Source organism: Trichosurus vulpecula, chromosome X (assembly GCF_011100635.1).
Source record: "Trichosurus vulpecula isolate mTriVul1 chromosome X, mTriVul1.pri, whole genome shotgun sequence".
NCBI lineage: Eukaryota > Metazoa > Chordata > Mammalia > Diprotodontia > Phalangeridae > Trichosurus > Trichosurus vulpecula.
Window position 1 is genome coordinate 28,191,678 of NC_050582.1, and position 26,744 is coordinate 28,218,421.

A 26,744-nucleotide genomic window follows, 5' to 3' on the forward strand; every position below is an offset into this window, starting at 1 on the left:
TCCTACCTGGATAAACATTAATAATACATGTGGGACACTGTTGAACCTACGGTCATACTCAATACCCATTTTTTCTCTAGGAAAAAAAAACACGAATCTTTCATTTGAATATGTATACATGCATTTATGTCAAATAGCATTTATCCCAAGATTACAGAAATCCCGATATTTGGTAAAACAACATTAAGCCATTTTTTCATGCCTATTCTCATAGAAAACTGGCCTTTAATAATTTTCCGATGGTCAGCATTAACTGGTCACAGTATCATAGACAGAGATCTTGAAAGTATGCTAGTCTAACATTCTCACTTCCCAGATGAGAAACTGAGGCCTAGAGGGGATAATTGAGATTTCAGCTCAATCCAGTAATCTTTCCACTGTACCACATGAGTAGGTATGGGGTGAGAATAGGATGGTATATTACAATCTGATGCATTCAATGACAGTATCCTTTCAACTCTAATTTTGAAAATTATATGTAAACAAAATTATTGTTTGTTGAAACCCAATTGGAAAAGCTGCCTTAAAAATGTCGGGGTTTTTTCCATAATCATCGTTAATGTCAGTTTCACATTTGCTCAGGCCCTGCCTGCCCCCTCCCCTTTAGCAGGTACCATGGTCCCCTTGACTGCTCTAGTCCCCTAGTGATTTCTTCTTTCTCCAAAGACTTCCAGAACCTTGCAGTCCCACCACTTTGTATTTTATTACCCACTGCTTCAGATTACTCCCCCATCATCTGTATTGTTCAAAACTCTTCTTCTTTTCCAGACCAATGTCCTAAACTTCTTTATAGTCCCTTGGCATCATATTGGGCATATCAGAGAAACTCACCCAATATATGTGTTTGAACCCTTTCCCTTTCAATGCCCAGAGACTCCTGATCTATGAATGACTAAGGAATGGACAGCAATCAATTGACTTGCCTCCTCTTCTTAACTCCCCTGTTCCTAAGAGGGCACCACCATTCTCCCAGGCTCCCTGGCTCATCACCTTGAGATACTCTTTGATCCTTCCCTCTCCTGCACTCCCCACATCCAATCAGTTACCAAGATATCAATTCTAACTCACAGCATCTCTCCAAGCTATGAGCTCCCCCCACCCACTCAGAGTTCGGGCCCTCATCACCTCTCCAAACAATTATGACAGCCTCCTAATTGGCTTCCCTCTCTCCAGTCCAGCTTCCTCAAGCTACTAAATTAATATTCCAAAGGCACCCTATCAGTTCATTGTTCAGAAACTTTTGCCTGTTACTTAATCCCGCTGATGCCTGGTCCCAACCTACCTTTCCAGACCTAGGTGATGTTATTCTCCTCATTCACCCTCCACACCAGCCAAAGTAAGTCTACTAGGCATTTCTCAAACTCAAAACACCACCTCCCTTTTCACCTTTTCCTCTCAGAGTCTTCTCTCTAGGCCTCAGCTCAGGTGCCATCTCCTCTACAAAACTGTCCTTGATGTGCCCAGCAGAATGCATTCTTCTCTGCCATTTTTCCTTTGTCTTCGTCTCTCCTCTGCTCCCATCACACTGTACCTCGTCTGATGCTTACCTGTTTACGTGACACTGATGTGTCTTTTCTCACCTCCCCCTGAATAAGGATATGGGCTGTTTCATTTTGTGTCTTTGTGTTTCCAACATCTAAGCACAATGCCTGTGATGCAGCATGTGTTTAATAAGTACTCTTTCAATCATTGTGTTGGGATCCTTGTGTACTTCCTTGGTGCCTGGCACAGTGAGAGGTGTTGGGAAGATCTGGCCATAGAAGTGGATGCTATCCTTCCCTTCAAAGAGGTTACTACCTTATTGGTGGGCAGCCATATGCTTTCTGGAAGGAAGACAACTTATTTCCTGCTGGGGGTCCTATCACCTGTAGTCTGTTTAACCATTTGTAGGACTTGAAGTTTTGCCAAGCAAGCTGACCTCCACCAACCTGAAGGAGATCTCCCCAATTTTCTAGGCTCCAAGGGGGGAGTGATTTCCCTTGGGCCATGTAGCTCAGTAAAGGCCAAGGGATTTCTTTTGACTTCCAGATGAGTTGCTGTGAATTGGTGGCAGGGTTCATCATGAGCAAGAAACTAAAGCTACCCTTGGCATGGCATGCCCAAACACCTCAGGGCATCCAGACAGTCAGCTCTGATTTCCAGACAATTTCATGATGACAGTTCATTGCTTTTGTTGTCTCTTTGTCTTTGCTACTCATGATTGAGCTAAGGCTACATGCTCACTCTTACAGATTGGAGGCTATACTCTGGACAAAGAACTCTCCAGAGTTATTTTTAGTTCTTCTGCAGTCTTGAAATATCTCTGAGGAAGTGGGGAAACTCTAGCTGGAGGGAAAGTAGAAAACATGCTTGTTGTAGGCTTGGGTTGGGGCTTTTTTGCTTCTTTCCTAATTTGCTATTTGGTAGTGGTATGGGGACAATCCAAGCTCATCAATGCTCCAGAGAGGAATGTCTCTTGAACTAAACGGCATTTCTCTTGCTGGGATACCTTATTCTACATGGAGGAGGGCTTTTCTGGATCTCAGTGAGAAGCTTGGCCCCCCAAAGGCAGGAGGCCACCCTCTTCCCTACCTCTCTGGAGAAAGCCCTGAAGTTGAGGCTCTGTGGGAACCTGACTCGCTGCCATCCATCCAGAAGGCTGTGACTTGGAAGTCCCTGAAGAAAGTAGACACAAGTATTTAGCAATTAAGGAGAGGAGTTGGTGGGACCATTTCTGACCTTAAGGCACGTAACTGGCTTACCAAAAGTTGTATAGATAGAGGCAAAGAATCTGGAAGGAACGTGAGAGATGACCTAGTACGACCCATATATCAACAAGAATCTCTTCTACTGAATTCATGGTCAGTGGTCATCTAGCATCTGCTTGGCCAACCTCCAGTGAGGAAGAACTCACTATATCCAGTCATAGAACCACCAACTCAAAAAAAATTTCCTCTTCCATAGTTCCTAACAACTAGGCATTCGGCATCTACTGGAAGGCCAACAGTGAGGGATACCTACTCCTTCCTGAAGCAACCTTTTCCACTTTGGGGTAGCTCTAAGTGTTAGGAAAATTTTCTGTATGCTCAAGCCCAAATCTACCTCTCTGTAGCTTCCTCCTTCCTCCTAATTCAGCCATCTGGGGCTAAGCAGAACAAATTTACAATCTCTCTTCCATATAGATCCTTGAACACCAATCTCATCTGTCTCCTCTTCTCCAATTCTATCAGTGGATTCTCACACAGTCAGAGGTACTACACTGTCTTAGGCACTCTCTTTGTGATGCTCTTTGACCTATCAATATCCTGAGAGAAGGTAGAAATATCCCTTGCTTTCTCTCCTAGATAAGATTAGTGCTCCTTGGGAATGACTTACCTGGAAGACCTAAGTGCCTGTTCCTCAATCCCAAGGATTTTCCTTCTCCTTTTCATCCCAGTTCCCATTCCCATCAGGGGCTCAAATACTTGATTGAAATAAAAAAGAGCTGATGCAGAAAATCCAAAGGGAAGACTGTCAGGAGAGTCAGGGGAAGAGTAAGCAGGGAAGAGCTGTGGAACATTTCTCTAGGTATTGTAAACTTCAGGATCCTGTCCCTGAGGGGACTTCTACCACTCAGACATCTGTTAGGTAGAAAACACCTTCTGACAGTGATCCACAGAGAGCCTCCTGGGTTACATAGGACACCAAAGTGATGCTGTAAGTCCACAATCCAATCAGAAGCCTAACCACCTTGTTTAACAAGGAGAATAAAATGGAGGCCTGGGAAGTTAGGAGGCATTAGAAACACTACCAGAGTCATTCTAGAGAACAGTCAGATGACATCCATTTTCATCTGACAATGGCTTATAAAATGTTATGCAAAGTACCTGAGGACTGGAAAGAGAAAAAAATGATGCTAATTAAAAACCAGTTTGCACCATGGCCAGGGGCCATGCCGGATGCATTTCCTTGTGTCCCTGGGCTTGACACTGATGAGCCGGCTGCCTCATGACCATTGCAGGGAAGCAAGCCTTCCCCTGCTCTAGGGAGAAAAAAGAAAGTGGAAGGTTTGTCTCCCTGGGGACCTCTTTGCTACTACTTTCCTTCCCTTTTTCTTTTGTTCTAATCTCTTGAACCTTGATTTAGAAGGAGGCACATATCTCCAGAGTGGGGCTGTCCATACCTCACAGGTACTCTAGGGGGCTACCCATCTTGACCCCTCCAACCTCTGTTTCCTGTTGACAGCATGGCATCGTAGATAGGGAGCTGGCACTGAAGTGAGGAAGACTGGGGATGGAATCCACATGGCCCTAGGCCAGCCATCTAACCTCTCAGACTGAGCCTCAGATCCTACTGCACAGGGTTGTTATGAGAATCAAATGCATGTCGGTGTTTGGCAAACCTTAAATGATTACTATGATTATTTTTCAAATGGAGGTAATGTTCCCTGCCTTGCTGCCTTCCAAGAGCTGATTTGGAGAGCAAAGGAGGTGTGTGTGCTTTGAAATCCATATGTACGTACCTAGAGATATTTGAATCATCAAGAAAGAAAGAAAGAAGATTTCCACATTAGGGAGCCAGGAATGCTGGGGTGGGGGAGGCAGGGACAACAGCAGTACATAACCAGGCTCTCAGGGACTGGGGCAGCAGACGGTGTTCGAGCTGAAGCAGCACTATAAGGAAGCTGGCATAGCAGAGTGTCTGCAGTCCTTTCCCCCCAGGAGGGAGTCTGCAGAGGTCTCTGCTATGCAGTGCCATAGCTCAGAACATACTGAGAAGGTACCCAAGACACTGTATGCTTACATTTGCTCTCCATCCTTTTGGTGGGCCTGTTTTAGTTTCTAACTGTTCACAAAGCACCCAGGGGAGGAGGAGCTGGTTTGCAGAGCCAGCTTCCAGGGTTGGACTTCTGCCCAATTCTCGGCCCCTCCGATCTCAAGGTAAGGCTGCCAATGTCACCCTGCAGAATAAGGAAGGTGTCCTCAGGGTCCCACAATAGCCCTATTCCTATCCATGTCATGCATACATTGAATTTCCCTAAAACAAATCCAACAAAACTTTTTATATTCAAGTGTTTGTTCTGGATTTAGAAGACTATCATTGTAGGAAAATCTATATTTCCTCATGGTCCATTGTATGCACTAAGTCAACTCTCAAGTATCTATGAGGAGATGTTCTGCTTTGCCCATCACTGATCCCAGTACTCGGGCAGTGCCTCCTCCAGGAAGCCTCCCCTGCTGTTCACTAGTTGTGTGACCTTGAGGGAGTCTCTTCCCCTTTCTGGTCTTCCTTTTCCACATCTTTAAGATGAGGAAGTAAGACTAGATGCCTTGTAAAGTCCTCCCCCTGCCATCCTAGAGGTGTGATTCCTCTTTCTGGACAATTGGAACATGAAGAGCCTCTCTCACGTCTTGGTGAATGCCTTTTGAAATCCTCAGCTTCCTCCAAGGCATAGCTCTGTGCCATCTCCTCCTGATCACACCCAATCCTTAGAGCTCTCTTTCTTGTGAAGGAACTTGGCACTCGCTTCCTTATGTACCTTTTATGCTTTCCAGTAGAATGTAAGCTTCTTGAGAACAGGGACTGGTAAAAGCCAGTCTTTGGATCTGGACCACCTGGCACAGCGCTTGGTGGCAGGAGTGCCACAGTAGATGCTTGTCGAATTGAATTTTAATCTCTGTACCCCCAACTCCAACGTCCTCAACAGCAGAGTGGGCATTTGACCAATGTTTGTAGAATCGAATTTGTGAATCGTTTTCATTGCCCAAGCCCTCAAGCACTCTACTCGGCAGATGATGAGCCCATATCTGTCACCAGAATAACAATGACTGTTTATTTAGCACTTAATGGCCTCAGTCACCAGGCTGGGAACCGGAAATACAGAGACAAAAACCAAGTAGTCCATTCCTTCTAGGAGCATAAGACCAATGTGGGGCGGGGGGGAGGGGGAGAAGGATAAGACAGGCACACAGGTAAGTGATTAGAAAATACCTATAAGGTAATATGGAAGGCACTAGCAACTGGGCAGTTCAAGAGTAGGAGGTGGCACGTGAGCTGAGCCTTGAAGGGAGCAATTGGAGGCATTGGCCATAGTCTGCTCAAAGTCACCAAGACAGGAGATGGGCATATCATAATAAAAATCACAATATTGGTAGTATTTATATAGCACATTTAGGGATCACAAAGTGTATTACGTGTGTTATCACACTTGATCCTCCCACTGATCCTGGGAGGTAGACACTATTATTACCCCCATTTTACAGATGAAGAAACTGAGGCAAACAGAGGTTGTCACTTGCCTAGGGTCACAAAGCTAGCAAGTTTCTGAGGCTGGATTTGAACAGAAGTCTTCTTGACTTCAAGTCTAGCACCCTCTCCACTGCAACACCTAGCTTCCAGAAAGGGTAAGGCTGAGTCAAAGTATCTATAATTGCATTATCTGGGGCAAATCTGAGCTGCTCACATTTGAAAAGCCATAAGGAACCCTTGAAACCAACCTGATAGATTAGTGCTGACCTGAGACAAGCAGAAGGAACAAGTATCATTTGGAATTATGAATTAGAAATAACAAACACTAATGAGAACTCAGAGCCTGGTCCTCTTTGTCTCCCTCCTAGGAGTATACCATCGATGTGTTCTTCCGGCAGACCTGGCATGACGAGCGTCTCAAATTTGATGGGCCCATGAAGATCCTCCCACTCAACAATCTCCTGGCCAGTAAGATCTGGACCCCAGATACCTTCTTCCACAATGGCAAGAAGTCTGTGGCCCATAACATGACCACTCCCAATAAGCTGCTGAGGCTGGTGGATAATGGGACACTTCTCTACACAATGAGGTTAGTGGATGCTGGGCAGAGGGTGATGGGCAGCACTTCTCCCTCCCCAAGCCTTCAGAGACTGATGCATGGAGGGGGAGAGGAAACCTTGGGTATGGGACATAGGAAGGCTTAAGGTTATGCAAAGAACCATCCTGGAGAATCAGAACAAGAGCTCATAAGCATGACAGTTGGATTCAAGTCAACAAACATTTCTTAAGCACCTAATATGTACCAGGACTTGTACGAAGTGATGGGAATACAAAGACAAAGCAATACAAATAGTCCTTATCCTCGAGGAGCTTACATTCCCCTGGAGGGAGACAACAGACACACAAGTAAGGACGTAGAAAGTAGACAGAATATTATACAAAGCAATATCAAGAGAAAGAGAATATTAACAACTGAGGAGGGGCAGCAAACACACAGGAGGTAGAAGGCAGCCCCTGACTTGTATCTTGAAGGAAGCTAGGCATTCTGTGAGGCTCAGGTGAGGAAGAAGCAAATTCCAAGTATGTTCTGTACAAAAGCATGGAGGCTGGGGATGGGACTTTTTATGAGGAACAGCTGGCAGGACAGTTTGACTGGAATAATGTGTGAATAGCTCATTTGGAAAAGGCCCTTCTAGTTCTACCTCCCATGATGGGTAGCAGAGGAGAAATAAGGGAGCTTTCGGTGGCTTTTGTGCATTTCCAGTGATCCTGAGGAAGGAATTTAACTTGCAGAGAGCCCTAGCTTTCCTGGGCCCTTCAATTATGTCACATTGGAAGAAACCTGGCTCCTCAGACAGCAGATACTTCATGGGGAAGGGGGAAAGTGAAAGAGAGAGAATGGGAGAAAGGGAGATGAAAAGGGGAAGGGGAGAGGGAGAGAGAAAAGAAAGGGAGAGACAGAGAGCAAGAGCCTCATTCTATTTCTGTCCCTGCAACTGAGTCACTTTGTGACCTTTTGCAAGTCACTTAACCTGTCTCTGCTTCCTCCTGGGCCTGATTCTGTGAAATGGGGGTAATAATCATGCCTGCTGCTGCTGCCTGCCTTTCAACATGGTTGGGAGCCCAAATTGGATAATGCCGGCAGAGGGCTTTGAACCCTTCAGGAAGAGATACTCTGTAATATTGGAGCCAGCTTCACTATCATTACTCTGCCCCTCAGTAGCCTGATCCAAGCTTCCTGGGGAGGAAGACTGACAGCCCTCCAGTGAGGAAGCTGGGGGTGGGGGGCTGGCTCACACATCACTTCATCAAGGGAGCCACTGGATCAGCCCAATTTCATCACTCTGGGCTTTAGGGTTTAAAGTGATTGGGAAAAAGCCATTGCTGCCCTCAATGTTGCCTCAATGGTCATTCTTGGTTAGGACTCAATAAATGCTTGTTGTATTGGATCTCCATTGTTTTGTTGTAGAGGGCTTTTGTTGAAAGGAGCAAGGGATCAGGAAGCCCTTTCCCAGGCAGCACCGACTCCGTGGTAGAGACTCCATTAGAGCTTGTTGAAGGACAAAGATTCTTCAGGATTGGAAATGGGCACAAATGTGTACTTAGCCTGAGAAGTAGACGTGTTTGAAGTCTAATAACTCCAGCCCCGCCTCCTTTCCTAGAGGCCAGGTCTGTCTATCTGGGTGGACACTTTGAACATTCGTGTCCTGAGGAGGAAGGAGTGAGCAAAGCCGAAGGGTCGACTTGACTTGATATCAAGGCAGAGTCCTGTGAGGTGCTGGGCTGCTCTCCCCTCTCTGCTCCCCATGCAAACAGCATACAATTGAGCTCTTTCATTATGGAGAAAGACTATTAAATGGAGGGGGACCAGAGAAAGTACTTGGATGAGATGACTTGTAATCAGCTCAACAAAGCCCTGATGGCTTCCCTATTATGGAACTCTGCCTTGTAATGGTATTTGCTACAATGGGATTTTACCTGAGTTTCTCCTTCATTACCTTTAACGCCCCCACAAATCCTAACCTAGCAGGCTTCATCATTTCAGGCTGAGACAAAAGTGCAGGAGAAAGCGTGCTGCTCATTGTTTGGGGAGGGGGGGGGGCGGTCCCTCGGATTTTCTGGTTTCTGCTGTTGAATTGGGGTCCTATAGAACGCCCGCTGGCTCCCTGCTCCCCATTCCACAGCAGCAGCCACAATCTCGACAGCTTTGCAGAGTAGCACCAGACTTCTGCATACCAGGTGACTGGCTCCAGCTGCCCCTTTGAAGTAACACTCCCTGACCAGGTGAAAAAGGTCATCCAGGTAGCCAGAGTCAATAGGGCTGGTGGCCAAGAAGGAAGCGGCTGGGCTGGCAGAGCAGAAGCCCCAGGGTTGGGCCAGCTGAAATGGAGCTTTCCAAGCTGGCTATTTCCCAGCATTACCTTCACTGTTCGCCCCATACTGAATACCCAGTGGGCTCAGGGCCTGGTGCTAGGCACCAGGGAAGGAAGGAAGGAAGGAAAGGAAATGAGCATTTATTAAGTGCTGTATGCTGGGCACCATGCTAAGCATTTTACAAATTTATCTCCTTTGATCCTCACAGCAACCCTGCAAGGTAGGTATTATTCTCCCCATTTTACAGACGAGGAAACTGATGTAGAGAGAGAAGTTAAGTGACTTGCCCAAGATCACACAGCTGGGAAGTGTCTGAGGCTAGATTTGAACTAAGATCTTTCTGACTCCAGCCCAGTGCTCTATTGTGCCACCAGCCTAGGGAGAGAGACATGAATAGGACAAGTTCTGTGGCCCTGAAAGCTGCCTAACAACCCCAGCCTGCACATGCTTTGGTGCTCAGTACCAGTCAAGTGGGACGCTGGAAGCCAATATGATCTGGTGGAAAAGAGCAGTGGATCTTGAGTTGGGGGACCTGAGTTCAAGTCTGACATTTCCACTTCCTGGTTGTGTGACTTTGGGCAAGTCATTTCAGCTCTAGGTGTCTCAATTCCCTTATCTGTAAATTAAGCGGGTGACACTCTTCCCAGGCTTGTTCTGTTCCTGAGATACCAAGTAAATGCAGTAAGGGACAATCTAACAAATACAGACAAAAATGAAACTGTCCCTGCCTTTATAAGGAGCTTATATTCTGGGGTGGGGGCAGTATGATGCAAACATGGTAAATAGAGATTCTTTAAGGCAGAGGGGAGCAGAGCAGGCATTCTAGGCATGGGGGGTACCACCAGTAAAGATTGGGGCCATTGGACCAACCCAGCTGCCCCTGGGGCCTTAGTGCTTCTTTCCAGATGGTACAGTCCTACTCAGTGATTCTCTATTCACTGGCCAGGACAACTTCTTTTATGATGGATCCATGCTAAAGAGGCAGTAGAAAACAAGTCTGGATTTGGAGTCAGAGGAACAGAGTTCAAAAACTGCCTGTGCCACTTCAAACCTATATGCTAAGGCTGAGCTAGCAGAGTTCTGATGGCCTTTGTAGCCCACAAATGAATGATCCTCTCCTTGTAAGAGATCTTCATGAAGGTGATCAGGGGACCACCAGGGGTACCTCCTCCTTCTTGAGGGCCCAGCTGCTCAAGTATGAGAAGGAAGGGCAGCAATGGCCTGTCCCTCATCCCTATCTGAGGCTCTCTTTTGGGTGTCAGGCCAGGAAAGAAAGGGGTTTCTGTAGATGCATGTGTCACTTGGTTTGGCCCTTTGGGCTCATATTTCAAGTGACTCACCCTCTACAGATAATAGCTGTTAGTGATTTACTGTTCTTTCTTCCCAATAAAGTACAAAGACAGCTAGTGGGACAAAGCGCCCTTCACATGGCGACTACAATGATTCTACAAACTGACACATAATTTACCAAAACTGCTTGGCTGGAGGGAGAGGTTGGAGAGGGCTGGCCGTGCCCAGGGACAGAAGGGGCTCTTTTGGCCCTTGCCATTCAATCCAACTCAACCAACCATCACTGAGTACCTACTGTGTGCTCTTCTAGGCAATGGAAGCAGCCCCTGCTCTCGAGGATTCCATTGGCTGGGGAAGAGGGGAGTAGTTTGTTTTGACGTGAACACAAGTAACTAAACGGGAAGGAATGCCAATTCAAGAGGGAGAGGGTGGAGTGGAAATCAGGAAAGGTCTCATGGAAGAGGTGGTATTAGGAGCTCTGCCTGGAGGGAAGCTCAGGACTTCACACTGGGGGTCAATGGCTCTTCACGTTCCTTGATATCCCACTAGAAGAAATGCCAACTGTCCCTCCCCCAAAGACAAGGCTCCCCCCTCTCAATCATCCAACAAGGATTGAATCTATCCATCCAAGGCCTGGTGCTGCTGGACATACAAAGACAACCTGGCCATGGCTCTTGCCCTCCAGGCGTTTTCAATCTAGCTGGACAAACAATCCCAATCCACATGGAGCAACCAAAGAAAGTCAGGAGTACTTTCAAGCATGACCCTTTTTGGCAGAGATAGGAAGTGATAAAGGAGTTGGGGGGGGCAGAGGGAAAGTTAATGTGCTTTGTTCCTGAAGGTCAAGTCTGATCACATCACTCTTTTGTTTGAGAAGCTGCAGTAGCTTCCTATTGCCCCTAGGACAAAGTCCGACCATTAAAATCCTTCCCAGTCTGATTCTATTACCTCTTCAGTCTTGATCACATACTACTCCACTTCACTTTGTGGACTTTGTATTCCCAGCACATTGGCCTACTAGCTGTTGTCCATCCATGCCATTCCACCTTCCTCCTCTAGACCTTTGCCCAAGCTCTTTCTCCTCTCCTAGAATGCACCGTCTCCTTCCCTTTGCCTCTTAGAATCCCTAGATTCCTTTCAAATACAGCTTAGATGCCACTGTATCTAAGTATACACAGGATGTGTACGTGGTAGAATAGAAGCTTCTTGAAGGCAGAAGTTGTGCTTTTTGTCTTTCCTGGGACCTGGCATAGTACCTAGCATAAAAGAGACACTTGATGAATAGAATGCAATGACTGCAGAACATAGAGGGGTCTTCATAGAGGAGGTGGGACTTCAGTTAGGTCTCGAAGGACAGATAGTTTATAGGGAAGATCACAAGGCATTCCCGAAGGGAGGAACAAAAGAAACCAAAGGTGGCCCTGTGCAGAGAGCACTCTCTAGAACAAGGCCTGGGCATTTGCCCTAGGCCAGGGGCAAGTAGAGTCTCTGACAGAGTATACCATCTGGGTTGGTTCTGACAATCTCAGGTTTCTCAGGAAATCCAAGAAACCTGCTCAATTGCCCTGTTCCTGCCAGCCAGGTTTTCCCAGACTCATAGAACTGGAAAGGACCTTGGAGACCATCTAGTCCACGGCTCCTTGGGATTGTTTATGTCATGTACCCCCTTGGCAGCCTGGGGAAGGTGATATACCTAAGTATACACATCTATACACATCCCTTCCTAGAATCAGGTTTTTTAATGCATAAAATCAAATATCTAATTGTTAAGAAGGAAGCCAGTTATATTGAAATACTGTTATCAGAATATTCAAAAAATGTTCACAGACTCCAAGTTAAGAACCCCTAACCCTTGTTTTGTAGAAGCGAGGCTCAGAAAGAGGAAGGTAGTCATCCGAAGATGTACAGTGACCAGGCTTTGAGCCAAAGCTCTTTGATGCCAAATCTAGTGCCTTTCCCACCAAGCCATACTGTTGCTGTTGTGTAGTAGTCAGGGAGGAGCAGGCTTTTGTCCTCTTCTGATTTCTGTCTTCTCAGCCTTGTTGCTTCTGGAGTTCAGGCTCATGTCTTCTGGAGACAAAACAAACCACTAGATTCCTCAGGGAGTGTCAAGATTCCCCCTTCTTCCTAAACGGGGACTTCTACTTCATAGGGGGCTGTCATCTGGGCTGGTAGAAAGAATGTCCAGGCTGATGAAGTCACAAGTTCTTGAAATGAAAGAAGGACCCTCAGGCACTGGGACTTTGATCATAAAATATTACAAACCAAGAGAGAGGCCTCCAAACTCTAGTGTTATAATTAATCTTTAAAAAACTTCCTATAATGTGAATACCCCAGTGGCTTTGTGAGCTCAACTGTCTGGATCTTCCCTCCAATGAAACAGCAGTGCCCATCCATGCCCCCTAACAAACGTGACTCAAAAAGGGAAAGTGGACTTATGGTTTCTTTCACCCGCTGGCTAACATTTTCACTGGCATTGTGAGATTTTTATCTTCCAATCAGCCAACAAACATTTTAAAGTGTGTGCCAAACACCTTGTGAGCCATGGAGCAGACAAAGCAAAAACAAATGAAGTGGCCCCTGTCCTCCAGGACTTGGAACAGCTAGAGTGTTGGTGTCCTCCCCTTACATGTATACCTCTAGGAATATAGCAAATGTTTACAATGGAAACACAAGGTAATCGGAGGGAGACATCAAGAAAGTCCACATATAGGAGGGCTGTAAATAAAACCAGGATTCTGAAAGGTGGAGATGTGGAAGAATGGCATTCCTGACATGGGGTACAGCTTGTGCAAAAACATGGAGGTGGAGGATGGAATGGCACTTGTGAGTAACAAGATCAGTTTAGTCACACCATGGAATAGGAGTTCTTGACCTTTTTTGGACTCACGGACCCCTTTACCCATCTTGTGAAACTTCCAGAGCCCTTCCCAGAATAATGCTTATAAATGCAGGAAAGAAAATACATAGGATTATAAAGGAAATGAATTCTATTAAAATAGTTTTCCGAATAACAAAACAAGCTCATGGAGCTGAGGTTAAGAACCTCTGCATAGAGTTGTAAGGAGGAATGATGGGCTGTGGTCAGAGCTGGCCTTTGCCACTTTGGCAGGTGTATGGAAGATGGATCAGAATTTTGAGAGATGAGTTAGGGCAACCAATTAAGATGCTACTGCAATCCTTTTTTTAACACTTTACAAAGGAAACCAATAATATTGATTAAAGTTATCAGAATATCTTTAAAAAGCAAATTCACAAGACTCTAGGTTAAAAATCTCTGACCCTTCTTTTAGAGAAAAAGAAGTTGAACCCCATATAAGAGGTAATGACAGTCTGACGAATCTCACAGTAAGCAAGGAAATGGGACATTGCTTATATTGGGAAGGACTTTGTCCTCCTAACCCAGGGATGGAGAACCTGTGGCCTTGAGGCCACATGTGGCCCTCTAGGTCCTCGAGTGCAACCTTTTGACTGAGTCCAAGTTTTACAGAACAAATCCTTTTATTAAGGGGATTGTTATATGAAGTTTGAATTCAAAGGGTCACATGTGGCTTCGAGGCTGCAGGTTCGCCACCTCTGCCCTAACCCCTGGCCATAGATCCTCAGTGTTCAGTCATCACTTAGCCACTCACATGAGTGAGGATAGGCTCGATGGTGGAGGCAAGCCAGGGGAGGTCACTAACACTCCAACATACTCACCCCTGGGCCCCCAGGGCTATAAAATGGCAAACATCTTGTCTTGGAGAAGAACCCCAACCTAATCACTTTTCTCCCACTAAAATGTTTGTATGCACATGAGAGCCTTGAACCACCTGCTTGAGGTGTCTGTTGGATGATCTAGCTCTGCAGGCACTGAAAGTAATGAGGGAGAAGAAGTGAGATCTGGAGTGGGAGAAGAACCTAGAGAAAGCTGACTGAAGACTTGCTTGTCTTGTGAGAAGAGAGGAGCTAATCTGACTGGAGTGGCTGGTTACTCTTCTAGTCCCCTCAAGGGGGAGCTTTGAGAAGCCAAGACAAGTGAATCAAGCTTCACATTCTTATAACCTGTTTATTTGAAGATATCAATTTAAGTTTGGATTGGAGCCTGGGTTTTAAGAGGAGCTAGTATATTCTGTGCACAGTTTCCCATGTGGTTTCTAACGTTATTAACACCTTTGTTTTAATCCCACATCCTCTTGGGAAGCAGCCGGCACTCTTTCCAGGGAAGCCATCTGCATTTATAGATACATAATGACAATTTCCAGTGGCTGTCCATGGTGCTGAGTTATTTCTGAGATAAATGGTCCTAAATGGAAAACAGCGATCAACTGAGTATAAAAGCGCCAGCATACTGTTTATGAATCACTATAAACCTTAGTTGCAGCACATTAGAAGGAAGTTTCCTAGTCTTCCAATCACTAGAGAGTGAGAATGCTCCTTGAGGATGATGGATTCTTAGTAGACCAGTGATAGACACTCCCAAGCATCTCCTTAAAGCTGCAGGTAAAGAAATGATGTGGGTTCGCCCCGGCGCTTCCAGGTCACTAGCATTTTCCACAGAGAGTGCCTGCTCTATGTACATGGGCACACAAGTCCCAGGAAGAACAGGGAGGGCTTGAAATCATACAAATCTAAAGCTGGATGGAACCTTAGAGAGTCTGACCCCTTGGGTCACAGGGAAAACTGAAGCCCGGAGATAGATTAAATAGCTTTTTCAAGGTTATACAGCTGGTTTGTGGTACAGCCAAGATGAGAACCCGAGTTTTCTGATTCGCCACCCAAAGTTTCTCCATTGTACCACACTTCCTCTCAAGACCCTGACTACGCAGCCCTTTCCATACATCACTCAATGAATCCACAGACACACAGTTATAATTCAGCTTTCTGCATCTGATGGGTAAAGGAGCAAGTACTGGTGATCCTGCCTTAACTCAGGGGAGCTCAGGAGTCAAATCAAGGTCTTTGAAAGCTGGGACTGGGGAGTGAAGGGTGGCTGGGGAATGCTTTCTTCTCAGCCTAGCTGTGCTGCTAGCAGCCACCCTCCAGCTGGCCCAATTGGCCAACACTTCCAATCTGGGCAGAAATGCACACAGTCTTTGAAAAAAAATTGCCGTTGAACATATGGATTTGTGACAACGTTCCAAAAGCAACCAACTGAGCGATTCCCTCTCAGAGTAGCTGTATTGGTGAATGCTCAAGTCGAAGTCACTGCTAGATGTGCTTGTGGACCCCCCCATGCTCTAGTAGGCCCAGGGTAGCTAGGGTCTTCATCCCATATGTCCTCATCCTTTAGGGCACACAATGAGTTTTGTACCTTGAACATTTATGAACAGAGCCTTGGAAGTTTGCAGGTTCCGGAGAAATGAGGATTACTGACACATGGGCTTCTTGTGTCAGATATTACTTATTGAAAGGATTCCAGAAAGGTTTAATAAAGAAAATTGGGTTCCCTCCCTCAATGTATATGAATACTTGGAAGATTCAGCCTCTTAAGAGTAATGGCAAGGGGAAATTACATTACCAGCTACTTTGCTGCCCCAAGGACATCAAGAATAATGTACGGGTAGGTAGATGATCTATGTGGGCTGCCCAATGCATACAGAATATCCAGTTGGGAGGCATGTTGATTGAAAATCACTCTCCTAAGAGGCAGTGGAGTATAGTAGAAAGGAGATCTGGGTTTGAGTTCCAGCCCTACCACTTAATAGTGGTGTGTGTGACCTTGGGTAAGCTCCTCCCAATTGCTAAAACTCAGTTTTCTCTTCTATAAAATGGGGCTTAGAACAGTGCTTCTTAAATTATGGGTTATGACCCCATATGGGCAACAGTAAAAGGTTTCTGAATGCACAATGACCAGAATTAATTAAAAATCCAATGTATAATGAATCCCAGGTGTTTCTGGTGGTGCAACTTAACTGCAGCCTGGGTTCTGAACACAAGGCATGTGCATTTTGCACGGAACATGCCCTAAGGCCATGTAACACCAACTAAAGCTGCCAAAAACAATGTGAAAAAGGGTCTCAGAAAGGGGTCACGAGTGGAAAAAGTTGAAGCAGCCCTGGCTTAGAAGATGCATTGCTACCTTACCTCATCGGAAAGTCCTTTGCAAACCACAAGATGCTATAGATGTGAAGACTATGTTATAGGGGAGCCATTCCCTGCTTATCTGCTTCTGGTCAATAAGCATTAATTAAGCACCTACTCTAAGCCAGGAATTTTCTTAGCTAGATCCTGGGGATGCAAAGACAAAAACAGTTGCTACCTTCATGGCTCTTCAGATGGCAAGCATTCCCCTTTCCTTCACCCATTCAAACAGAGTGGACAACATATACATATAGAAGGAGTTCTAAAACATACAAGGCAGATCCAAAGAAACCTTGCAAGGTTATGGGGGCACTAGTGACTAGGGGAGGGGGCACCAGGAAAGGTCTCATGCTGAAGGTGGCTCTTGAGGGAAACTAGAGATTCCAACATGCAATGATGAGGAGCAAGCACATTTTACAACAATGCAGAATCATGGAGATGGGAGAAGATGTGTTAAGTTGGATTATATAGTAAAGCTATAGAACATATAGTACAGCTTAGAGGGTACGGAAGAGGAGTAATGTATAATAAGGCTGGGGCCAGGCTAGGAGGAGTTTTGAATGTCAAACATCCCACCCCTCCCTGGTTACTCCAAGCTACACTGATCCCTCCCTCCTGAGAGCTAGAAGAGGCTATCTGTATAATCACAGGAAGAAGAAGGGGAACAGCAATAAGAATCCCAGTAGCTGACATTTCTGAAACTCTTTCCGGTTGACCAAGTTCTTTCCTCCAATAGCCCCATGAAATCAGCAACATGAGGATTGTCGAATCCATTACAGAGATGAGAAAACAGACTCAGAGAGATCAAACATTTGGCACTTAGTAAACATGGTCTTGTACTAATGGGGGTATGTGTATATGTGTTTTCTCTGTACCTATGAGCTCCTTGAGGGGAAGAACCACATTTTATTCACTTTTTGGTTCCATTAACATGTAGCACTAGGCATTTTGTACCAAGTATTTCAGAATCATTGGATCTGGAACTAGAAAGGGCTCAGTTTCTCGGCCCCCAGGGAACTGGCCTCCCTCTCTTTGCCATCTCTGTAGAACTTTCTCCCAAAGTCCCAAAGGATGAGGTCCACCATGGCAGCACAAGGCTTGGCATAGGTTGCCAGGAAATTTGCAAGCGGAGCTCTCTGTGGCCTAATCCCTGCTCTGCATGTAGAACTGTATACACAGCATGTTGATTATTTATTACAAAAACACATCACTTTTCACTTGAGCTGCCTCAGTAATTGCCTGGGAAGTGAGACATATTCCTCTTGGCCTGACATCTTGATGTTTCATTAGGCAAGACTCCTGGTCCCAAGGAGTCCTTGGGCCATGCATGGAAATGAACGGCAAGGAGGGGGCTGTGTGGGGTTAAGAGTGGCAAGGGGGTGGAAGTGATGCCAGGATTGATGGCTTGCTTGTCATCTCATTAGAGCTTAGGGAGGATGACATGAAAAAATATTTAGGACCCATAGGGCTGACTGGGAATTGCTTAACATAGCCAGAGTTGCGTGCCTTTCTGCTGGGTTGGTACCATTTCAGTCTTGGGGCTTGCTATCTAGGCCAAGGAAAGTTGGGTCAGGAAGGGAAATTAGAAAGGAACACTTATGACCTTGGCTCTTCAGATGACAAGCATTCCCCTTTCCTTCACCCATTTCATTCAGCCCATAACAGCCTGTAGGAAGGGCTATCCACCATGTTTCAATATTCCAATGAATCCATAGGCCCATCAATATGCATCACTGGAGCCATAACTAGTCACTTGTGCACTGGGAACATATATTTAAAAATGTCACCATGAACCAGCTTAAAAAAAATAAATCACATTGATCCAGGGTGGGGCTGAGCCTGTATGGCAGAACAACAGGGAGAGAGATAGGCAGGTCAGGGAGGTACAGCCTCTGGGAGTTTTCGATTTTAATCAAGTATTCTTGCTAACTAGGTACTAAGCTCAGTTATTTCTCTGCTGCCAGAGGATTCATAAATTCTATCCCCTGCCCTATGAATTTCAGTGAGAAGAGGAAAAAGCTTTCATTGCTCTAGCCTGGCTCCAGCTCTGCAGATCACAAGCCCTCCACACCTTGCTCCCTTTTGTGCTTCTTAGTAAGCACAAAATCAATGCCTTTTCATTTCTTCCTTCATTCCTTCATTAATTCCTGTCTATATATTCCCACAAATCCTCCCAAAGTGGGATTTGCCCAATGTGCTGGAGGCTGTCCTCTCTTTCTTTTAATATATTCTTGATACCAATGCACCTCCTTTAAATGTGCCACAACCATATACTTCACACTAATGGACCACTACGCCTTGAGAATAACAGATTAGGCTGTAGTTGCTGAAAAGGTATGATCTTGTGCTTTTTCACAATAATAAAAGTGACTCAGTGATTTTTCTTACAATCTGGCTCAATGACCCCCCTAGAGGCCCGTCACAATTCCGTAAGGTGTGATATTTAGAATTCCAACCAGGTGGGAGCTCTACCAGTGTCAGAGAGAAGGGAGAAATTGACTTTAGCATCAAAAGGGTGTATGGGGTCAGGCTCTCAGATGGGAAGTGATCTTTTAGTTCAGGGATCACGAGGGGAGACGAAAGAAAATGGATGTGGAAAGCCTCAGAGAGAAGGGCTGTCTCCAAAGCAAGCCCCTTGCAAGTTTACAATGTAGGGAGGGAGGCCTAGGTAATTTTCCACTCCCCTCATCCTCACTCTCCTATGGCATCCTCCTGTGGGAGCTCAAGCCCCTATCTGTTGCTCTCCTCATCTCCTTCCTAGTACTGTATCCTAAGCAGCTCTGGGAGGCCAGGCAAGCTCCAGACAGATGCTTGATTCTGGGCAGAGCCAAAAGAAGGGGAGGTGGTACAGGGAGAGCTTTTCTTGCTGGGCTCTGCCTTTCAGAGCTGGAGGGATGGAGTCATGTAAAACTAAAACAACATGCAGAAGGGCATTAGACCAGGAGAGCACACCAGCCCAAATGCCCTCAGAGCTAGTCTCTTTGGGGCCAAACTTCCTGTAAAGCTGCTTCTTGCTGCAAATCACATCTGGTAGCAAGTGATTTCCAAACAACCATTTCTACCATAGCCCTCCCTTGCTTAGGAACCATCAATGGCTGCCTGTGGCCTACAGGAGAAGGTCCAAATTCCTCAGCTTACCATTCAAGGATTCCACAACCAACCTCCATCTCCCACCTTACCCCTGGCCCCTTGCACTCGAGCCAGCCCTGTTTCCTTGCACGTGTCATATGTTGTCTCCTATCTCTGCCCTTTGTCAGTCTGTTCTTCCTGTCTGGAATGCCATTCTTCCTCTTCTCTGCTTATCCCAATCCAGTCCATCCTTCAAGGTATGGGTCACATCTCACCTCTGCCGTGAAGCCTTCCTAAATCATCTCTGTAAAATGAGTCAGTTAGATTAGTTGAGCCATGAGCTGGAACCAGCTCAAAATCTTCTGTTGCCATGATTCTTCTGATAATAAAGTACCTATTGCCTGGAACATCCTTTTAGAAACATTTGATGTCTTATATATTTTATTAGGAACAGCTAATGGATAGTGTCTAGTATCTAGCAGATAGAGTACCAGGCCTGGAGTCAGGAAGACTCGTTTTCCTGAGTTCAAATCTGGTCTCAGACACGTACCAGCTATGTGACCCTGCGCAAGTCACTTAACCCTGTTTGCCTCAGTACCTCATCTGTAAAATGAGCTGGAGAAGGAAATGGCAAGCCACTCCAGTATCTTTGCCAAGAAAACTCCACATGGAGGTGACTAAGAGTTGAAAATGACTGAACAACAAAAGTGTTTCACTATCTTTTTGAGTATGTGAGCCTTCTCTCTCTAGCTAGACAAAGCTCTTGGGGGCAGAAGCTTGGTTCACTATTTCTTGGTGTCCTCCAATGTCTTGCATAGAGTAGATACTCAAGTGGTTGTTGATGGACTGACTGGCTGAAACTCAACAAGCAGGTTTGTGGACGGACCCTGCTCTGGATCAACAGTGAAATGACTGAATCGAGTCACAGAAATAGCTGGTTAAAACAGCCAAGGAGATGAATCAAAAGGGAAATGGTGGACTTGAAGTCCATGTCCAGGCATGTTTGTGGCATGAATACCCTTAACCCTTTTATGAGGCGTGTAGCAGATGTGATGTTCTGATCCTGGGCTTGTCTTTCACCAGAGCCATAACTAGAGTGGGACTATTGTGACTTTTCCCATGGTGGTGGAATTTATGGGGGGCTCTGACAGCACCTTTGGTCTTAGAAGAGCAAAGAAACTGAGCTTAGCGCCTAGTTAGCAAGAATAATTAATTAAAATAAGTAGCGACCAAATGACAGCTTTCTCTTCCACTGTCAATCTTGTTTCCAGTTCTTTGCTACTACCATAAGCTTCTATGCATATTTGGGCATAAATGGGACCTTTCTTTCTGTCTTTGCCCTCCTGGGGGTAGATGTCTAGCAGTGGGCTGTCTGGGTCAAAGAATATGGACATTTTCAAGCATATTTTCAAATTGCTTTCCAGAATGGTTGGAGCACATCACAGCTCCACTAATAGTATATTAGCGTGCTTGTCATTCTTCAGTCCCTCCGACATGGACTAATTACATCTCTTGTCATCTTTGCCAATTTGCTAGGTGTGAGGTGAAGCCTTGGAGTTGTTTTGATTTGCATTTCTCTTATTATGAGTGTTTTGGAGCCATCTTTCATATGGTTGTTGACAGTTTACAATTCGTTTCTTTAAATAAATTTTATTGTTATCGCTTGGTTTTAGATTGCTTATATTCCCCACTATGTTCCTCCTCTTCCCAGAAGGCTATCCATTATAATGAAGGATGAAAAAGGAAGAAAGAAACAAACATTCCACAAAATTAAAGAGAAAAGCTTGACACATACAGGCTCCCCCACCCCCAAAGGTCCCCTACTTCTGCAAGAGGTGGACTCATATCACATCCTTGGGACTGAGTTGGCAACACCATTTAGTTGGACAGTTTTTGTCATTTTTAGTTTTTCCAAGTGCAGTACTATAGTCATTGTGTATATAACTGTAATGTACATTGTGAATATTACTCCATAGTCATCGTGTATATTACTTTACTGGTTCTGCTCACTTCACTTCCTTTCATTCATCATGCTCACCATTTCTTCCAGCACAGTAATATTCCATTACGTTCATGTGCCATAATTTATTTAGCCATTATAGATAGCTAGGCTACAAATTGGATAGAACTCTGGGCCCGGAGTCAGGAAGACCTGAGTTAAAATTCAACCCCAAACACTTATTCGCTGCGTAACCCTGGACAAGTCACTTAACTTCTGACTGCTTCCATTTCCTCGTCTGTACAATGGGGATAATAATAGCCCCTACCTCTCAGGGTTGCTGTGAAGATCAAATGAGATAATATTTGTAAAGTGCTTAGCACAGTGAATGGCGCATAGTAGGCACTTGAAAAATATTTGTTTCCTTCCTTCCATTCTCCAATTAACAGAACTTTACTTCATTTTCAGTTCTCTGCTGCCACAAAGAGAGCTGCAGTGAATATCTTGGTGTATATGGGACTCATCTATCTACCTTTGACATCCTTGATTTGAATTTCTCTTATTATTAGAGATTTGGAGCAGTCTTCCTTATGATTGTTATTTACAATTCCTTTTCTGAAAGATGTTTTTCATATCTTTTGATCACTTATCTGTTGGACAAATTGCACTTAGTCTCATGTTTTTGTGTTAATTCCCTATATAGCTTTCAATCAGACCCTGATCAGATGTATTTCTTTGTATCCCCAGCAATTGGAGTAGCTAGGTGGCACAGTGGATAGAGTACTAGGCCTGGAGACCCAAGATCAAATGCATCCTCAGACACTTACTAGCTGTGTGACCCTAGACAAGTCACTTAACCCTGTTTACCTCAGTTTCCTCATCTGCTCAATGAGATGGAGAAGGAAATAGCCAGTCATTCCAGTATCTTTGATCCCAAATGGGGTCAAAGTGTTCAGCTCACAACTGAAACAACCAAACAACAACATCCCCAGCAATTAGCTCAGTGCCTGGCACATGTGTTTAATAAAGGCTTATTGATTGACTCAGATTTTTTCCCCCATTTGATAGCTTCCCTCTTATTGATGTTATCAGTATTTTGCATCATTACTTGTTATTAGTAGTTGGTTTATTAGTATGTTGCATCATTAGTTTTATTAGTGGTTGCATTGATTTTATTAGTACAAGAGCTTTTCAATGTCACGTGATGGAAATGATCTCTTTTCTTTTTTTGATAACCTGTACCTCCAGTCTGAAAGGTATCTGATCTCATTGTCTTATTCTATGACCTTTTAATTTTATTATTGTATGACCTTTATCATTCAGATCATGGATTTTCTCTGTACTTGGTGTGGATGTATGATACAAGGTGCCGTCCTAAGCCTCACTTCTGCCAAACTACTTTCCAGGCCTCAATGTATTTGGAACCACTTGCCTCAGGCATAAAAATTGCTAGTCATGACTCTGGGTTTTTTTCATTATAGATTTTTAAACTCTCTATGCCACATTTATGATTGAAACTCCATAGGTCTTTTAGGACAATTTGCATTCCTCTGATTAAACCCTGATGTCTAGTGGCATTTCTCCTGAAGATCTTAAATGTTTCAGGAATTGGTTCCCATCACCCCAGGTGTGTGTGTGTGTGTGTGTATGTGTGTGTGTGTATTTAATTTTTTTCAACAATGGAAGCTACTGATCCCTTCTAAATGAATCCTTCCTTACCTCTCTGTACTTGGAGGAGTCTTGGGGCTTTAACAAGGAAGAAGCTAGTGGGAAGGGCAAGACCACAGATACACAGACCGTGGATGATCACCTGCCACTTAGCACATCTAGCCCAAACTTCTGTTTGACCCTCAAAGTCCCACCATCTCTAGGCAACCTTATTTTCCACAATCATTTATTTTGTTGAGTCCCATGAACACTTTACTTTTCTTCCTGCCGCACCCTTTCCTGAATGATAAAGCACTTAGAGGGCTGAGATATGCTATCAAGGAAAGCAGTTTGATGTGGACTCAGAAAACCAGAGTCCAAGGCCTGACTCCACCATTGTGTAATACTAGGTGAGAGTTTCCTCATCTATGCTATGAGAGAATAATTAGCTTTTGGTATTATATTGCCTTCTATTATTCACTATTGCTTCCTGTGGATGGGTCTTTTAAAGGAGCCTTCCTCTGGGGACTCAACATAGCAGTTCTTGGTTCTCGAAGTCTATCCTGGGAGAAAGCAAGCTCTGCTAAGTCCTACCAAGCTGGGAAGGCTTTGAATACAAGCCTGGTGATGGACTGTGTATCTGTCATCCAAGGACCCACCTAGTTATGTATGAAGATGCTCAGCACCAGGCAGCTGGTCAGATGCATTTGGGGAGAGGGAAGAGCATAGCAACCCATGAGAACTATCCCATTGAGGTACTGATGAGTTTTGCCCCATTGTGATGAAATCATGGATTGTGGGATCAGAAGATCATAGATTTAGAGAGACCTTAGAGGCCACCTAGTCCAACTCACTCATTTCATGGATGGGGAAAATGAGTCCCAGAGAGTGAATGCAATGTTCCATAGATAGGGAATGGCAGAGCCTGGGATTCCACCTGGGTTTGGGGATAGTCAAAGTCATAACCTTAAGTACATTCCTGCTCTGGGGCAATAGTGTGGTATGATGGAAAGGGTGCTGACTTGAGTCAGGGAATCTGCCTGTCTCTTTCTACCTGCATGGCCTTGTTCAAGGCACAACCTCTTAGACCTCAGTGTCCTCATCTGGGACCTCAAAGGTCCTTTCCAGCTCCAGATCTGTGATCTCATGAATCTGGGAGCCCACCTTGGATGGCCACTGATGGCAGCAGGACCATAGATAGGACATTAGTAATCACTGGGCCCCGTTTGATAGCAGAAGAACCGTAATGCCCAGAGATTGGAAGTCATTTGCCCAAGGTCATACAAAATAGCCCAACTCAGAGTCAAACTCCTAACAGTTGGCTCCAGATTCAGGGTTCTCTCTAGCACGGGTTTCTGGAGCTTGAGATCCCCTCTATTCCCAGATACTATGTAGAATCGCATTTTCTTGCCAACCCCTTTCTCCTCCCAGCACACACACAGACACATTTCATTTATATTCTCTAAGAACAGTGGCTCTTCTCCTCCCCCCCGCCCCATGGAGAAGCCAGTTGCTGTGGGCAGTAGCACATCCCCATTGGAGGCATCTTAAGTGATCTTTCATTATCAGAGTAAAGATATTCATCCCTTCCAATCCCTCTCCCTCTCCCTACCCCAATCATTAATTAGTTAACTCAAAAGACAGCCTGCTGAGAAGCATCAGTGTTATTAGCCCCATTTCGGAAAGAATTAAACTGAGCAGGAAGGTGGTGAGTCACCGGCCTGCTGCAGTAGGCTGGCCAGGAAGTTTGTTCTCAGCTTGCTCTGCAGTCGCTAAGGGAGGGAACCCAAGAAGAGCTTTATGTTTTTGTTTTCTTTTAAATACGTTTTGTTGGTACCCTTTGCTTTTATTACAGTCATTTCCAGCTTCCCCTCTTCCCTTGATATTGAATCCACCTTCTAACAAAGAAAACCAAGCAAAAACACCCAATCCAGTTACTGTGTCTTCCAATGTATGAAGCATTCTGCCTTAAACATCCCTCACCTCTCTGCCTAGAGGAGGAAGGTCCCATATGTTTTCCTACTTACTCAGAGTCTGACTTCTTTTCATTTGCATGGCTGTGAACCTTGTGCATGTTTCCCTCCTATCTTTCCAAGATGGTAGAGTAAGGGGCAAGCCTGCATTATAAAAAGCAGAACATGGCCAGGGCTCTCATCCAGTCTACTGCCCTTCCAGAAGGGACACTGTCAACAGTGAGAATCTCCAATTCAGAGCTCTGCAGAGATGGAGCTGGGGAGCTAGTTAGAGCATCTAACAAGCTTCCTTATAAGAGTCCTTCTTTGCAGATGACCTAAATCCTGGGGTACTGAAGCTTAAGTAGTTCATTGCTTTGTTTTGTGTCTTCCAGGTTGACCATTCATGCTGAATGTCCCATGCACTTGGAAGACTTCCCCATGGATGTGCATGCCTGCCCATTGAAGTTTGGAAGCTGTAAGTCTGCTCTCATTGTTCAGTGGCCCTGTGGCCTTCTCAGTGGGAGCCAACGATCCCAGAGACTGGGGCCCCAGAGTTTATCCCAAGCACTTTTGCTCATTGTTTAACATGTACCCACAGGTAACTGTTATGATGATCTGAGCATCAGGGGAATAGTGGGATACTGACTGGTCAGGAACTAAAAATTGGCTTCAAGCTCAATCCTATCCTGGTCTCCTAGTATGTAAAATCTTTGCAGAAAACCAGAATCTTTCTATTTCTATTTATTCCAATGTAGATGGGACAAGATCAGGGGAGTGGAATTCAAGTGCTGGGTGGGGGATGCGCCCATGGAAGAGGAGTGGGCATCTTCTTGGAAAGGGACTGGGCCTGAATACCAGGACCTGGACCCAATCGATGGCTTGAGCCCAAAGGGCAAAATCAAGCTCTACTTTTCATCAACCATCCAGAGCAGAAAGTAAATGCTTCTCTTTCCTGGTGGCCTTCTCCACTGGTTATTAGGTTAGGCTTTTGGCATGATCCTACATGTAAGGAGCCAGTGGCCTGGCTCATGGAAGCAAGAGCATTGGAGCTGGAACGCACCTTGGCGATCAAATAAAAGGGATGAACTGGATGACCTCTAAAGTCCCTTCTGGCCAGGACCCTGCGTGGTCCAACTCACTGATTCAACAGATGAAGGGTTGGAGCCACTTCCCCCATTTCTCCCCAGGCATGAGGCCCTCATACTCTTCTCATGAATAGCAATGATACCTTGGGGAAAAGCCAAACACTGGAAAAGAAGAGTGTCTCAGATAGTATGTCTCCCCTTCCTGCTCTGTCCTGTGCTCCACCCACCCCATCCCCAGGCCCCTGAGTAATATTGACCCCTTTGATTGTTCCTCCTTCCAGCTTGTTAGCACTCATGAGTTGAAACCCCAATATACTGGCAGCCAGGGAGATGCAGTGGCTGGTGCCATTTTAGAATCAGAGAATTTGGAAGTCTAAGGGACTACTGAGATCATTCAGAACAGGACTGCTTCACCTTCATTGTACCCTGGGCTTCTTGGACAGTGTCTGGTGAAGCCAGTTCCCACCCCCACCCCTGTAAATTTCTGTGGGAGGTTAGCAAAAATTAAGATGGATTTTTTTCCCATCCAAGTTTACATCTCCGCCAAAATTTATTTATGAACCCCCAGGTCCATGGACCCCAGGTTAAGAACCTCTGATGTAGTTCAACTCCTAC

At 45.2% G+C, this 26,744-nt stretch overlaps 1 protein-coding gene across 1 annotated transcript in view; it reads left to right on the forward strand.

Annotated features, from left to right (window-relative positions):
* Positions 1-26,744, forward strand: part of GABRA3 (gamma-aminobutyric acid type A receptor subunit alpha3) — a 139,137-nt gene that overhangs the window by 81,074 nt on the left and 31,319 nt on the right. Inside the window, exons 4-5 of the mRNA XM_036740247.1 lie at positions 6,576-6,796; positions 25,437-25,519. Of these exons, the coding sequence (XP_036596142.1) occupies positions 6,576-6,796; positions 25,437-25,519 (304 nt within the window). The remainder of the gene's footprint in view (positions 1-6,575; positions 6,797-25,436; positions 25,520-26,744) is intronic.